The following is a 12214-nucleotide window of genomic DNA, read 5'->3' as shown; positions in this document are numbered from 1 at the left end:
AAGCCAATGAAAATGAAAACGTGACAGTCCAAAACCTCTGGGATGCAGCAAAGGCAGCCATAAGAGGAAAGTCTATAGCAATCCAGGCCTTCCTAAAGAAGGAAGAAAGGTCTTAAATACATAACTTAACATTACACCTAAAGGAGCTGGAAAAAGACCATCAAATGGAGCCCAAAACCAGCAGAAGAAGGGAAATAATAAAGATTAGAGCACAAATCAATGATATCGAAATAAAAAAACAACAACAGTAAAACAGATCAACAAAACCAGGAGCTGGTTCTTTGAAAGAATTAACAAAATTGGCAAAACCCTAGCCAGATTAATCAAAAAGAAAAAGGAAAGGACCCAAATAAACTAAAATCATGAATGAAAGAGGAGAGATCACAACCAGTATCGCAGAAATACAAACAATAATAAAAGAATATTATAAGCAATTATATGCCAACAAATTGGGCAATCTGGAAGAAATGCGCAAATTCCTAGAAACAGATGAACTGTCAAAACTGAAACAGAAAGAAATAGAAAATTTCAATAGGCCCATTACCAGTAAATAAATTGAATCAGTAATTAAAAATCTCCCCCAAAATAAGAGTCCAGGGCCGATGGCTTTCTAGGGGAAATCTACCTAAAGATTAAGCTAACCAGGCTGAGTGCTCACTGTGTGCCAGGCGCTGTATTAACTCACTTACTCCTTATAAACACATTTGGGGTTACATGTTATTATTACCATGCCCAGTATAAAAAAAATATTTTTATGTTTATTTTTGAGAGAGAGAGAGAGACAGAGACAGAGAGGGCATGAGTTGGGGAGGGGCAGAGAGAGAGGGAGACACAGAATCTGAAGCAGGCTCCAGGCTCTGAGTTGTCAACACATAGCCCAAAGTGGGGTTCGAACTCACAAACCATAGGAACATGACCTGAGCCAAAGTTGGAAGCTTAAGAAGAGTTTCTCGCATTTGAAAACACATTTATTTTAGCTCTGAGCAGTGTTGTTTTGCTTAGAGTCTAAAAAATAATCCTTGAAGGGCACTGACCTTGTTTCAAATGCTTCTCTTCTTTGCTACTGTCCCTGACTTTAATCCCACCACGTAGCCTTTGAGGGCCCATCTTTTTAAAGCTTGATTGACTGATTGCCAAAAAAACAAAGAGGAGGAGAAGGATTTATAAAGATATATAACTGCCTACCCATGGGTTCACCTACAACCCATCTTGGATAATGGTGCACACCTCTACTCCCCTAAAAGGGTAGGGGGCACTTAGACAGCCCACTCAGATGGAGGCTGTAATTATTCAGCAAGAGATATACCCCCAAATTGATGGTAAATGTTCAGCTGCCCTTATAAACTAACCTCATACAACATCATGACTGAAACCATTACCTCCAGACATGCCTATATGTTTCCCAATGGAAGGACTTATCAACCTAAGCTTTCTTGTGAACATTTTTCAGTACCTTCCTTTTGTTCGTTTCCTTAGCCTACTGTTTATCTCTGAGGATTTCTCAGTGTTGTTGCAGCTTCTCTGGTTGACATGGGAATGCTATTGCTTCTGGCATTCTCAGCTCTGTCTTCACATAATGCCGTCCTCAGCAAGGTAGTAAGAGCTAACATCATTAAGTGCCATGTGCCAGGTGACATTCTAAACAATTACATGTATTTATACATTTAAATCTTTGTAACAGATCAGTGAGTTAGAAATGGGAACACAAAATATCCCAGCCATTTGCCCAAGATCACAAAGCTAATATGTGGCCCAGAAGGACTTTAAGCCATTCAGTTTAGCTTCGGAAACTGTGTGCTCAATCAGTATGCTTGTTGCCACCAATATGTCTATGTTTCGACCCTAATGATACCTGTTGTAGCTTTACTTATTTATGCCACACTACCAACTCACACACACTTTTTTTTTAACAAGCTCTAGCCAGTTTTAGTAAAGAAAAATGTTTGCGTGATTTACCTTTCCCCAGTCTGCAGGCTTCTCGTGACATTAGAATCACCTGGATCAACAGCAACCAGTGTGCATCCTCTGTAGTATCTCCCACCTGTTGTGCTCAATTCAATTTTATTGCCACTGTAGTGATGGACCCCACTTTTGGCCCACATGGTACAGTATTCTATTTCAGATTTCCTCAAGCCTGGGCAGTTGTTGGCAAGGAGGATCCGTTTCACTTTGCCATGTCTGATCATTTTCAGGGCCTGCTTGTACCCCAGAGCACACTTTCTACTTTTCATAACAAGTGGGAGCCTAGGGTTGATCGTCTCCAGTGGCTTTTTCATCTTCTTTGCAGGGCTACGACCCTCCTGTCTTAGGTGCCAGAAGACCCCAATCAAGACCAGTCGCCAAGATGGCCTGGAGCGAGGACAGAAAGCTCACGAACATATATTAGCACATATGCTGGAGCAGGAATGTATTCCAAAAGATCATAAACATTACTGAGTGGGCAGGTCTGCTGCTAACATTATGGGCCTACCCTTGTATGTTAAGGACCTTTTGTCCCCAGCGGTGTTCAGAATTCTCTTTGTATTATTCAGGCAGTAATAACAATAGCTACCATTCACTGAGCAAATTTTACATCCTTTATGATTTTAAAAACATCCCTGCAAAGTTGTATAATTGACTCAATTTTTAACCTTATGAGTCAGACAGGTCAAGTGAATTGTTTAAGATCATCAGTGGGTCTGTGGAGATTTGAATCCAGATCTGCCAAATTCAGAAGCCCCTGGTTTTGCAGCTACTGTTTGAGCCTTCTTCCTAAGCCTTAGGCACAACCCTTAGGCACTAACCCTAGTGTAGTCAAATAAATAGCCAGATAAAGTGACTGTCATCCTTGTGGAACTATTAACAGCCAAAGAATGAAGGAATTGTTGGGGTCCAAGTGCAGGCCACCCCAAGATGGGCCACTTTGGCATAAAGATTATTTTGAGTTAAAAAGCAATCAAAACCCAGAAAATAAAAGAAAAGCTCTTTACTTCTCGCTCATGTGCCTAAAAAGAATTTATAGGGAGAGAACTATCATGATAGATAGCTACATTATGATATAAACTAGATATGGCAGACAGGGAGGAACCTAACAAGACCTGTTTGGGTAAAGTCCTCTATGCCCCACTGTTTCTGAGTAGCCCAGAAAATACTTGTTTCCCAAACCTTTATTCTTTTTCATCTTCCTGTGAATTGCATTCCTTCTTTCAAAAGAAGTCCCAGACCCCTACCCCTTCTCCTTAATCCAGAATGACATATATACCTTATTTTTCCTGCCTTTGGGATTTCCATGTCTGTGTAGATTCCCTGTACATACGCTCTTAAATTTGATTTTCCTGTGTTAACCTGTCTCATGTCAATTTGATTCTAAGTCTGGCTAGAAGGACCTTGAAGGGAACAGGACATTCTTGTTCCCCAACATAACCATTGGCCATAATTATACATAAATTCTAGATTTTAGGGAAAAAATAATTTGTAAAAGTTCAGAGAAAAGGTAGGAATGACTCCTTGGCAACATTCTAAAAGTTAAAATAGCTAAAAGAAGAAAGAAGTTTCACAGGAAAAAATTCTACCTGAACACTAACATTTGTTTTAGTCCATTCGGGCTGCTGTAACCAAGTATCACAGACTGGGGGGCTTACACACAACAGAAATCTATTTCTCACAGTTCCGAAGGCTGGAAGTCAGAGGTCAGGGTCAGCATGGTGGGATTCTTGGGAAGAACCCCTCTGAGTTGTACACTGCCAGCTTCTCCTCGCATCCACACGTGGCACAGAGAAAGAGTGAGACAGCTCTTCCACCTTTTTTATCAGGCTACTAATCCCATTCATGAAGGCTCTTCCCTCTGGACCAAATCACCTCCCAAAGGCTCCATCTCCAAATACCATTACACTGGGGATTAGACTTCAGTATATGAATTTTAGGGCAACATAAACATTCAGGCCATAACAACAAATGACATAGATCAAGAAGAAATAAGGGGAAGTGTCTTTGACAAAAAAGAAACCAAAAGCAAATAAAAATAATGCAGAGAGCTTTCTAATGATTACAGATTTTAAAATGAAACACCTGAAATATGAAAAGAAGCACTTATACACTTATCACCAAGGAATATTAGCCAGTCATAATGATCCTAGGAAAAACAGAGTCCAAATTGCCCCGAGGCTTCAAAATTCAGTGTAAGGGCACTAAAAGGGGGCTTTGGGCTGGGCTCAGAGCAGGAAGAATGAGGAATGAAGAGCCTCTTAGGGGCAAGTGATGTCATGTTGAAAGCTAACAGAGAAAAGCAAGGCAATTCAACTCCTATACTCCTTTCTCTATCGAGGAAAGTGATCTTCAAACTGGGAAGGCTAGAACAAATATGGTTAGTAGGAAACTGAAACCTGTGATAGGTAAGGAGACAAGAAAACACCTTGCCACTCAAATGTGTTCTGGAGAATGACATCCCACTCCACAGAGGAAGGTGTGGGGTATAAACAGCTGCAGGGAATGATGGAGTATTGGAGGGGATTTTGAGGAATAGGAACATGCTCCAATTTAAAAAAAAAAAGAAAAGTAAATGGGTGGATAACAGAAAGGTGAAAATTATCCAGACCTGAGAATAATTTTTTTATGGATATGTAGACTTTCATTATGGCAAGCATATCCATAACCATAAAGATCTCCTTAAAACAAAAACGTGTCCCAAGTATCTTTGTTAAGTAGTGATCTAAAATGAAGTAATAATTGGGGTACCTGGTGGCTTAGTCGGTTGAGCGACCGACTCTTGATTTCAGCTCAGGTCATGATCTCACAGTGGTGAGATAGAGCCCCACCTCGGGCTCCATGCTGGAGGAAAGGGACAGAACTATCTCCTGAAGTGGTGGTGACAAAAGACAGAGGTGGCTTTCAAAAATGCAAGGGACATAGCTAATTAACTTAGCACCTCCTTCAAGCTACAGTGAGAATCTATGGGGAGAATCAAAGCCCCATAGCAGACGCATTTTAGGGCAGTTCATGAAATGCCTCATATTTCAGTAGAAAACTATTTCAACAGTGAAATGACATGGGCATCAGAAGCATACTTTGCTGTGACACATGGTAGTTGACATCTTTCCAAACAACCACCACAAGTCTGGGGTCCTCAAGAGACTGATGTCTCCCAGCTACACGATCATCTGTACTCGTATTTCACTGAAGAACAGGAACTCTGCTGGCTGCTCCATCTTCTGGGTGGAGAATGCCAACTGGTTTTACATAGCCTAAATCTACAAGGGTATCAACTGCCATTTTTAGTGCATCACCCCACAGAGTTGGCATCAGGTTTCATCTGGAAAATAACCAGTTCTTGGACTCACTCCTTTGGAGGTTTTTTGGACCATGGTATGACATAAGTAACCTCCAACTCTTGTTAATCAATGAGAGCCACCTTTGGAATGAGAAGCTGTTCCTGGCCATCCTTATTTTTGGTCAAGCCTTTCTGAACTTCAGTTCCATGAACAAAACTATGATACTTCCAAGGCATCTGGGTAGTTCAGTCGGTGAAGCATCCAACTCTTGATCTCAGTTCAGGTCTTGATCCCAGTGTGGTGAGTTCAAGCCTTGTACTGGGCTCTGCACTGGGCATTGAAGCCTATTTTAAAAAGAGTTAAAAAAAAAAAAAAAAAAACTATCGTACTTCCAAACATGAAACACTTTATTCACTCCACCTCCAAATGTTACACTCCAAAATCCAACAAATTCAGAGTCAGCTGTCCAAAGATGAATGGTTTTCTTAATATTTTCTGGAAACTCATTTTTCCTTAAAAGTTTAAGGTAATAAGTATAAAACTCATAGAGTATTTCATCATATTGTCAGCCCCCCCCCCCCTTAGCAAAGGTGAACACACCTGAGGGTGAATGGCTGTGTGGCCAGACCCCTCAGGAATCAAGCCTGGTGGTAGCTTCAAGTGCTGGGAAGGGCAGCCCAGTGGGAAGGGAAGCCAGTCAGTAGTCTTTCAAGGGTCTCTCTTCCTATGTCTTCCTTACTAGAAACCAGGTCCTGGCCAAGTTTTTTAACGTCTATTTATTTTTGAGAGAGAGAGAGAGAAAGAGCATGAGTAGAGGAGGGGCAGAAAGACAGGGAGACACATAACCCAAAGCAGGCTCCAGGCTCCGAGTCATCAGCACAGAGCCCGACACAGGGTTTGAACCCACCAGCCGGAGATCATGACCTGAGCTGAAGTCGGAAGCTTAACCAATTGAGCCACCCAGGTGCCCCAGGACCTAGCCAATTTTTAAAAGAGTAAATATTTTTTAGTATTTAAAATATAATCATTAAACAGAACTACTTGCACCACTCTGATTTTTACAAAACAAGCGTTACCCAACTAACCTTGTTTCTATGCTAAGAAGTTATAAGGGAAGCCAACATTTTCCTGGGTCAAGATTTCAAGAAGTCATAGTCAAACTATCCCTATGGACAATGTGGATAAGCATGAAATGAATGGCAATTACACGAAGGAGAGTTTTCTTAACTAGTTGAGTTACTGAGTATATATGTTACTGATAAACTCAGTTCTGCCCATCTGAAAAGTAGCATGTGATGATGGGGGTGGGGGGAGGTTGCTCTTCTTGAAAAAATGCATATATTGGTACCTTTTTAATGACTTGTATGGATATATGGAAATCAAACACATGGTCTTTTGATGCAATGCTTTGAAGATATTTTGACAGCCATGTAAAACTATTTAATTTTTTAAAGAAATTTTCCTAAAGTGCCAGTTAATATAATTATATACACACTGACTTCCTGACCTTCATCCCATTTCTGAGTGAATTTTAGAGGCATAGTAAGGTCAGACCCAGGGATGGGATGAGGCTTTGAGGTGTCCATTGTTCACATTTCTAGGAAACAAGAAGATTTTTTTTTAATATTTTGATGTTCCCATTTTGATATGATCACATCAAAGTTGTCATATCAAAATGTTTTTTCCAGACCCGATTCCCATACATTCATCTGCATCACAGATTTTGAAACTCCAGAGCAATAAGGATAGCTTTCTTCAGCACACCCAGAGGAGTTTACTTTCTGGTTGGCAGTAATTCCCTGGGCTTCTAATATTTGTGAAGACAGAAAGTTAGGAGGATTGCTGATGTGCTGGCTTCAGAGTCAGTATTTGATAGCTCTCCACCACACCAGATGGTTTCTTCCTGCCTATAGGAAATACAGGTAAAGATACACAGCATTCCAGGTTCTTTGGTTGTGAGCAACTGAAATAGACCCTCAGTAACCTGAGAAAGAAAGTACTTTATAGGAGGGATACTGGGAAGTGCTTGCAATAATAGTAAAAAAAGGAGGGGGGGTGAACAACAGAGTCTTGGAAAAACCGAGAATCACAGCAGCTGCAGGGATGTCAGTAGAAAACCCAAACACTGCTTCTGTAGGGAAGTGCCATCGACGCTTCCGTCCCACCGACCACATGTCCCTCGGCATCTCTGCCCAAGTTGCAAAGCTTGTCTCCTGTGCCGTCTCCTCCTGGGATTGGGCTGTTGGGGGTCACGTGTGACTGACAGCCCAGCCACATGCATGCAGGAGGGAGGTTTCCCAAGGGAAAAAAAAGGGCACAGTCACCAGAGGATAGGGGCAGTCTGCTGAGAAAGAAAGAAAAAAATAGATCCACTGGAGACCTGATCTTCAAACACTCATTTTGGCAAAATTCGGGTTTGGTCTCACCCGCTTCATGGAAGTAGGGGCTTAGTTGACTGCAGGCTGCATGTGAGTGCCAACACAGTGCTGGCGGCCCCAGCCTCAATGGCACTGTGCCCTTCAGAGGTTCCACCCCTCATGGCACTGCCACTGTCCCGTGGGTGGCCTCCCGTGCTTCTGGGCTCAGGGACACTCCCCTTCTTCATCCTCTGGCTCTTGGGGTGGTAGCTGCTTCCCGCAGTTACTAACATCTCTGTCACATTTGCCTTTTTGTTCCCTTTGCCCTTCCTCAGCTACGTAGAAAGCTCCCATATGAATCTGTCTCTACTGGAAATGTTGCGAGTGTTTCTACCTTCCTTTCTGGATCCTGATAGATGCACATGGTGAGGTTTGCAGTAGGCTGGTGAGGAGTTTCACACCATTTCATACTTAGAACGGGTGCCTTGTGTAAAGGAAGACTTTAGGGAATGTGATAACCAGCTTCTCCTATCTGAAGAGCTTTCATCTGAAAGGGGATTATATTTATCCCGTGTAGTTCCAGAGGGCAGAAGCAGGATTAGTGAGCAGGAGTTTTAAGGAAGCAGCTTTCAGTTTAAAGTAAGACATGGTCCTCTAAACACCTGAACTGCCCACAACGGAATGCACTGGGCAGCTTTTTGGGGGGGTTAGTCAAGCAGAGGGTTCGTTTCCATGTCTCTGAGACACCAGAGAGGTGCCCACCAGAGTGACAGGGCTGGGCCAAATCAATTCTCAAGGCCCTAAAATCTCCCTGCAGACTCTGTAGGCTTCCATTAAGGATTTGGCAATTTTCTATCGGAGCTTGAGAACAAAGCTAGAATGCTTAGTGGCCTGCAAAAAATAGTAGCTGTGATCCTCTAGGAATTACCATGGCCCCCAGAGTAATTTAAAGCAATGTCTCTTACTCTAGGGCTGAAGAAATTATACTTCCCACCAGTCTATACCCAGCTGAGAGCTGACACCCTTTAGTAAAAGGATTCTTCTCATTTGTTTACGTCCCTGGATCCCCTCTGTGTACCTGGGATTTACACCCAGAGGCCCTTTGGAAGGGCCAAAGCTGACCACAGCCTATGAGTAATGGAATCAAACGATTCTAGTGTTCTGAAGAGAATGGCTCATGCTTGTGAATATTGTGTGATGAATTCACATCTCAGAATCCTTCTACTGCAGTCTGAGGCTTCCCACATCAGCCCTGGGTTCACAAGGGATGGACGGACAGTTATAAGGGAACCAGACAAGACTTCAAAATCCTGCGACTATCTTCCCGCCACCTTGAAAATCCCACCACCCGTCCAATTCTTGTTTCAACTGTCCTTAATCTGTGTACATCTTGTACAGCCCACCCTTCTGAGGTCGGGGCACGTAGCACGAGTCTCAAAATGGCTGTTCTCCATACACTGGTTTTCCTTTCCTGGAGCAAAACTGCCTTCAATTGTACTGTGGCTGTTTGGGGACAGGAGAGGAGAAAGCCATTCCCTCTTGAGCCCTGTTAAACCAAATACAGAAACGTAAAATTCTAACTTCTAATATGCTCAGAAAATGGTAACTTCTAGCACACTAAAAGAATCATTCTCTTATATTTTCCAATGAGAATATTGGAAGAGAGAGGAAAATGCCATGTTTTACCCATGATCACATACCCCAGATATAACAGGGCCAGAAATTAAACTAGAGTGCATTTTGACTTAGTCCAGGGATGCTCCCCTGACTCCCCACAACATTATTGCTTCAAAGGATCCTACTTTACAAGAGAGGAAATCCATGGAATTAAGTGTGTCAGTGGCTCAGCTCGGTTTTCTAGCAAGTGATGGTTCAAGCCGACGGTGGGACATCAGTGGCCTGGAGGTTGCATCTTCTGCCAACACAATACCTTGTAGTTAATTCTACTTTCCATTCTGCTTCCCCTTAATTTTTCCCGATATTCTTCCCATTCCTCTCATGTTGCAGGGTGATTGCCCAGAAGACAAAGGGAGAATGTCTGACGATGGGTGGGCGGAGTCTGGCTCACCTATTGGCTAAGGCACCGGACACCTGCCATGGTTTAGGGCCATCAGGGTGCAAAATACCTTAAGACATGGACACACTTGTGTGCCAAAAAGTCCAACAAGAGCAAAGAATAATTGGGAGTTAAACAACATCCTCTTCCAAAAGCTTATCCCCAAAATTAGGGCTCCAAGGCCATGTTCTCCTAAGAAAACACAGTTGGTTAGTACCCGGACTGAAGGAGCAAGGCTGGGTAGAGGCTGGTGCTAAAAGGGAAGCAAAGGGCAGGAATATAGAATATTGTGATGTGGTGGGAGGTGAGGAGGTGGGATGTGGGGAGGTGGGAGGTGGGGAAGGGGAGGTGGGAGGTGGGAGGAGGGGAGTGGAGAGGGCACAGCAGGTTGTCTCATGGATGGGCCCCCCTTTGGGATCCACTGTCCTGCTGCAGGCAGGAGACCCCTCCTCATCTTCCAGCTCTGGAGATTTGAACTGCACTGTTCATCCAACTCTGCTCTCTGTTTCTTCTCCCTCTATCCCCTCTCTGCCCACCCCTCATATTGTTCCCCTCCTTGTCCCTTTATGTCCCTCAGCCCTCTCTCTGCCTGCCCCCTTCCAGTCTGAGGCAGCCACTTGGGGACCCTGCTATCCAATAATTAGCCTGAGCAGCTGCTCAACCAAACAAGCTCCAGAGATCCGCAGCTGGGAGAGTGGAGTCCTGCCTGGAGGAGGGGGAAGTGGGGGGAAGGTCCACCAAGCCTTCTCAGGTGGCCAGATGACGCCTAATTAGGCCCCCTGCTCTGGAGGCCTCACCAGATGGGCAAATGCCTGGAAGCCTTAGGGAGCCAGCAAGACTCTGTGGGAACTCCCAGTGTGTGGTTTCCTTTCCAGCTGCCTCTGGGCTGTGGGGGGAGGGTGGTTAAAATAGTAATTGGTGCCTCAGGTCAAGGGGCCTCGCTTTTCCCTGCCAGGAGGGGAGATGCTCTGCTTCCCAGTGGTACAAACCCCCCAAGCCCTCTCCCCGCAATTGCCAGCCTGGAGTCCGAGCTGTTGATTGAAAATGATTTTTTGAGACGCACACCAGAGGAGTTGGCACTGGGAACATTTTTCTAAATCTAAACAATGCACACCATGCATTCACAAAAGGCAGAATTAAACTAGAAGGGAAACATGAAGAAAATGCGTAGATTTCATTCTTTCCATCTCCCCAGCCTGCAAAAGTGATCTGCGAACGGCGTGGCAGAGGGAGAATGGAGCAGTAAATGATTTCATTTTGACAGCTTGCGGTTTCTGGGCAAAGGAGAAGTCAGGGCCAGGCAGTAACGGGAGGGGGACCTCTGCGGAAGGTGCACGTTTTAGATTGCAGAGTGAGGCCACTGCCTGCCAGGGAGAGCTGCCCTCTCTAATCCACACGGCCGTGGCACCACCCCCTGCCCCTCGATATGGCCATATGTACAAGAAAAGAATGCAGGGAAGCAGAAAATGTGCCACCCTCCTCCCCCAAAGTTCTGTTACCAAAAGGAGTTTGCCATTCAGGAACCCAGCCGGGCATCATTGGAAATACTGGTGATGAAGGTGACGAACGTTAAGGGAGAAAAAATTACAAGAAGCAGAGCTAAGGATGGACCAAATGCCCTCTTTGTCCTTCCCTCTTTTGGACTTCCCTAACTTCTTGTGTGACAGAGAACATCTTTGCCTTTGGATGAAGACAGTGATATCTGTAGTGCTTAAATCCTTAACTCAAATGGCCTTAACTCAAATGGCCTAGTAAAGTAAAGGTCAGGAAAACCAAGAAATCTTTTCTACCTGACGCCATAGCCCTTACATCCCTGTTTGCGATACCCTAGAAGCAACCATACAAATTCGGAGCAGACACTCACTCACTTGGTGCTTTCCTTTTTCAAGCTGTGAGAAAGCGAACTCACATCAGAATTGGTTTTACCTTACAATCACCTTCTAGCCCAGGGATGATTATTTTCTGTTATATGTGGAATAAAACCTCCAAAATAAAATAATAAGGCTGAGAAAATTAGTATAAGAATTATTCATTTTGATATTTCCTCTTTACTCTTGTTATTAATATCCCTAATTTGTGGGACCAATTTGTGGATGGGATGGGCTATATGTATGATTACATTTTTGGCCAGCAGAGGACCAGGCTGGAAGAAGAATGTCTTTGAGAAAGCTCAGTTCTCCGTAGTTTCTGGAGTATAGCATATTTTCTGCCAGTTCAGGCTGATACAGTGGACATTAATTGTTAATTCTCCTACAAGAGCCATCTGCTAAACCTTGATGCCTTGGAAATCTGGGGAAACAGCGCCATCTAGCAGCCCTTGCTCTAAGTGCTTCGAAGCTGGGTTTATCTGTCGTTAAGTGACGAGTGAAAAAGGCCACCATTCTTTTGAAGTTGACCAAGTTAGTAAGATGCTCTTCACAAGTCCACCTTAGCTATCAATGAGCACAATCGGTTTGCAACCACTTGGAGTCCATTTTGCTTTAGATAAGTAGCTCAGCTTAAAATTCTGGATGGATAAACCAGGTTTCATAAAATTACATTAGCATAGAGCATTT

General features: G+C 43.7%; 1 protein-coding gene and 1 pseudogene across 1 annotated transcript; both read right to left on the bottom strand.

Moving 5' to 3' along the window:
- Positions 1-1511: 1511 nt before the first annotated feature.
- On the bottom strand, positions 1512-3853 carry LOC101095864 (60S ribosomal protein L30-like). The gene is made up of 2 exons (XM_011287986.3): positions 3838-3853; positions 1512-2368 (listed from the first exon to the last, which is right to left on the bottom strand). The coding sequence occupies exons 1-2, from the start codon at positions 3851-3853 to the stop codon at positions 1953-1955; spliced, it is 432 nt and encodes a 143-aa protein (XP_011286288.2). The 3' UTR covers positions 1512-1952.
- A 997-nt stretch (positions 3854-4850) lies between these two features.
- On the bottom strand, positions 4851-5808 carry LOC101095621 (annotated as a pseudogene).
- Positions 5809-12214: the final 6406 nt, after the last annotated feature.

The sequence above is a fragment of the Felis catus genome, chromosome D3 (genome assembly GCF_018350175.1).
Source record: "Felis catus isolate Fca126 chromosome D3, F.catus_Fca126_mat1.0, whole genome shotgun sequence".
NCBI lineage: Eukaryota > Metazoa > Chordata > Mammalia > Carnivora > Felidae > Felis > Felis catus.
The sequence above is the reverse complement of the archived record's forward strand: the minus strand, read 5'-3'. Positions and strand labels throughout refer to the sequence as shown.